Genomic DNA, 614 nt, shown 5'->3' with positions numbered 1-614 from the left:
TGGAAAAGGGGCACGGTGGGTGCGGAAAAGGGGCACGGAAAAGGGGCACGGTGGGTGCGGAAAAGGGACACGGAAAAGGGGCACGGTGGGTTTGAAAAAGGGGCACGGTGGGCACGGAAAGCGGGTTTGGGATTCGGGAATTCCGCGTCTCCCCAGCCCCAGCGGGGCCCGGCTGCGCTGGGATTGCGGGGCCGGGTTTGGGGGCTCGGAGCTTCTCCCCGTGTCCAGCAGGGCCAACTGCAGCCGGCTGGAATTGCCAAGGGTGGCACAACTGGGAATGGGGGGGGAACTGGGAATGGAGGTGAGGGACAACTGGGAATGGTGGGGGGAACTGGGAATGGTGGGGGGAACTGGGAATGGGGAGGGATAACTGGGAATGGGGAGGGAGAACTGGGAACGGTGTGGAGTAACTGGGAATGGGGAGGGATAACTGGGAATGGTGGGGCTAACTGGGAATGGGGAGGGAGAACTGGGAATGGTGTGGAGTAACTGGGAATGGGGAGGGATAACTGGGAATGGTATGGAGTAACTGGGAATGGGGAGGGATAACTGGGAATGGGGAGGGAGAACTGGGAATGGTGTGGAGTAACGGGGAATGGGGAGGGATAACTGGG

At 61.1% G+C, this 614-nt stretch overlaps 1 protein-coding gene across 1 annotated transcript in view; it reads right to left on the bottom strand.

Moving 5' to 3' along the window:
• Window positions 1-410, bottom strand: part of LOC121660828 (serine/threonine-protein phosphatase 6 regulatory ankyrin repeat subunit C-like) — a gene marked incomplete at its 5' end in the record, with an annotated part of 10,052 nt that extends 9,642 nt beyond the window's left edge. Inside the window, one exon of the mRNA XM_042020343.1 lies at window positions 1-410. This exon is cut by the window's left edge and continues 463 nt beyond it. Coding sequence (XP_041876277.1) covers window positions 1-410 — 410 coding nt within the window.
• Between the last annotated feature and the right edge of the window lie 204 nt (window positions 411-614).

The sequence above is a fragment of the Corvus kubaryi genome, unplaced genomic scaffold (assembly GCF_017639235.1).
Source record: "Corvus kubaryi isolate FWS band 111438036 unplaced genomic scaffold, C.kubaryi_AGA036_p1.0 36964, whole genome shotgun sequence".
NCBI lineage: Eukaryota > Metazoa > Chordata > Aves > Passeriformes > Corvidae > Corvus > Corvus kubaryi.
Note: the sequence above shows the minus strand (reverse complement) of the source record. Positions and strands in the feature narration are given on the sequence as shown.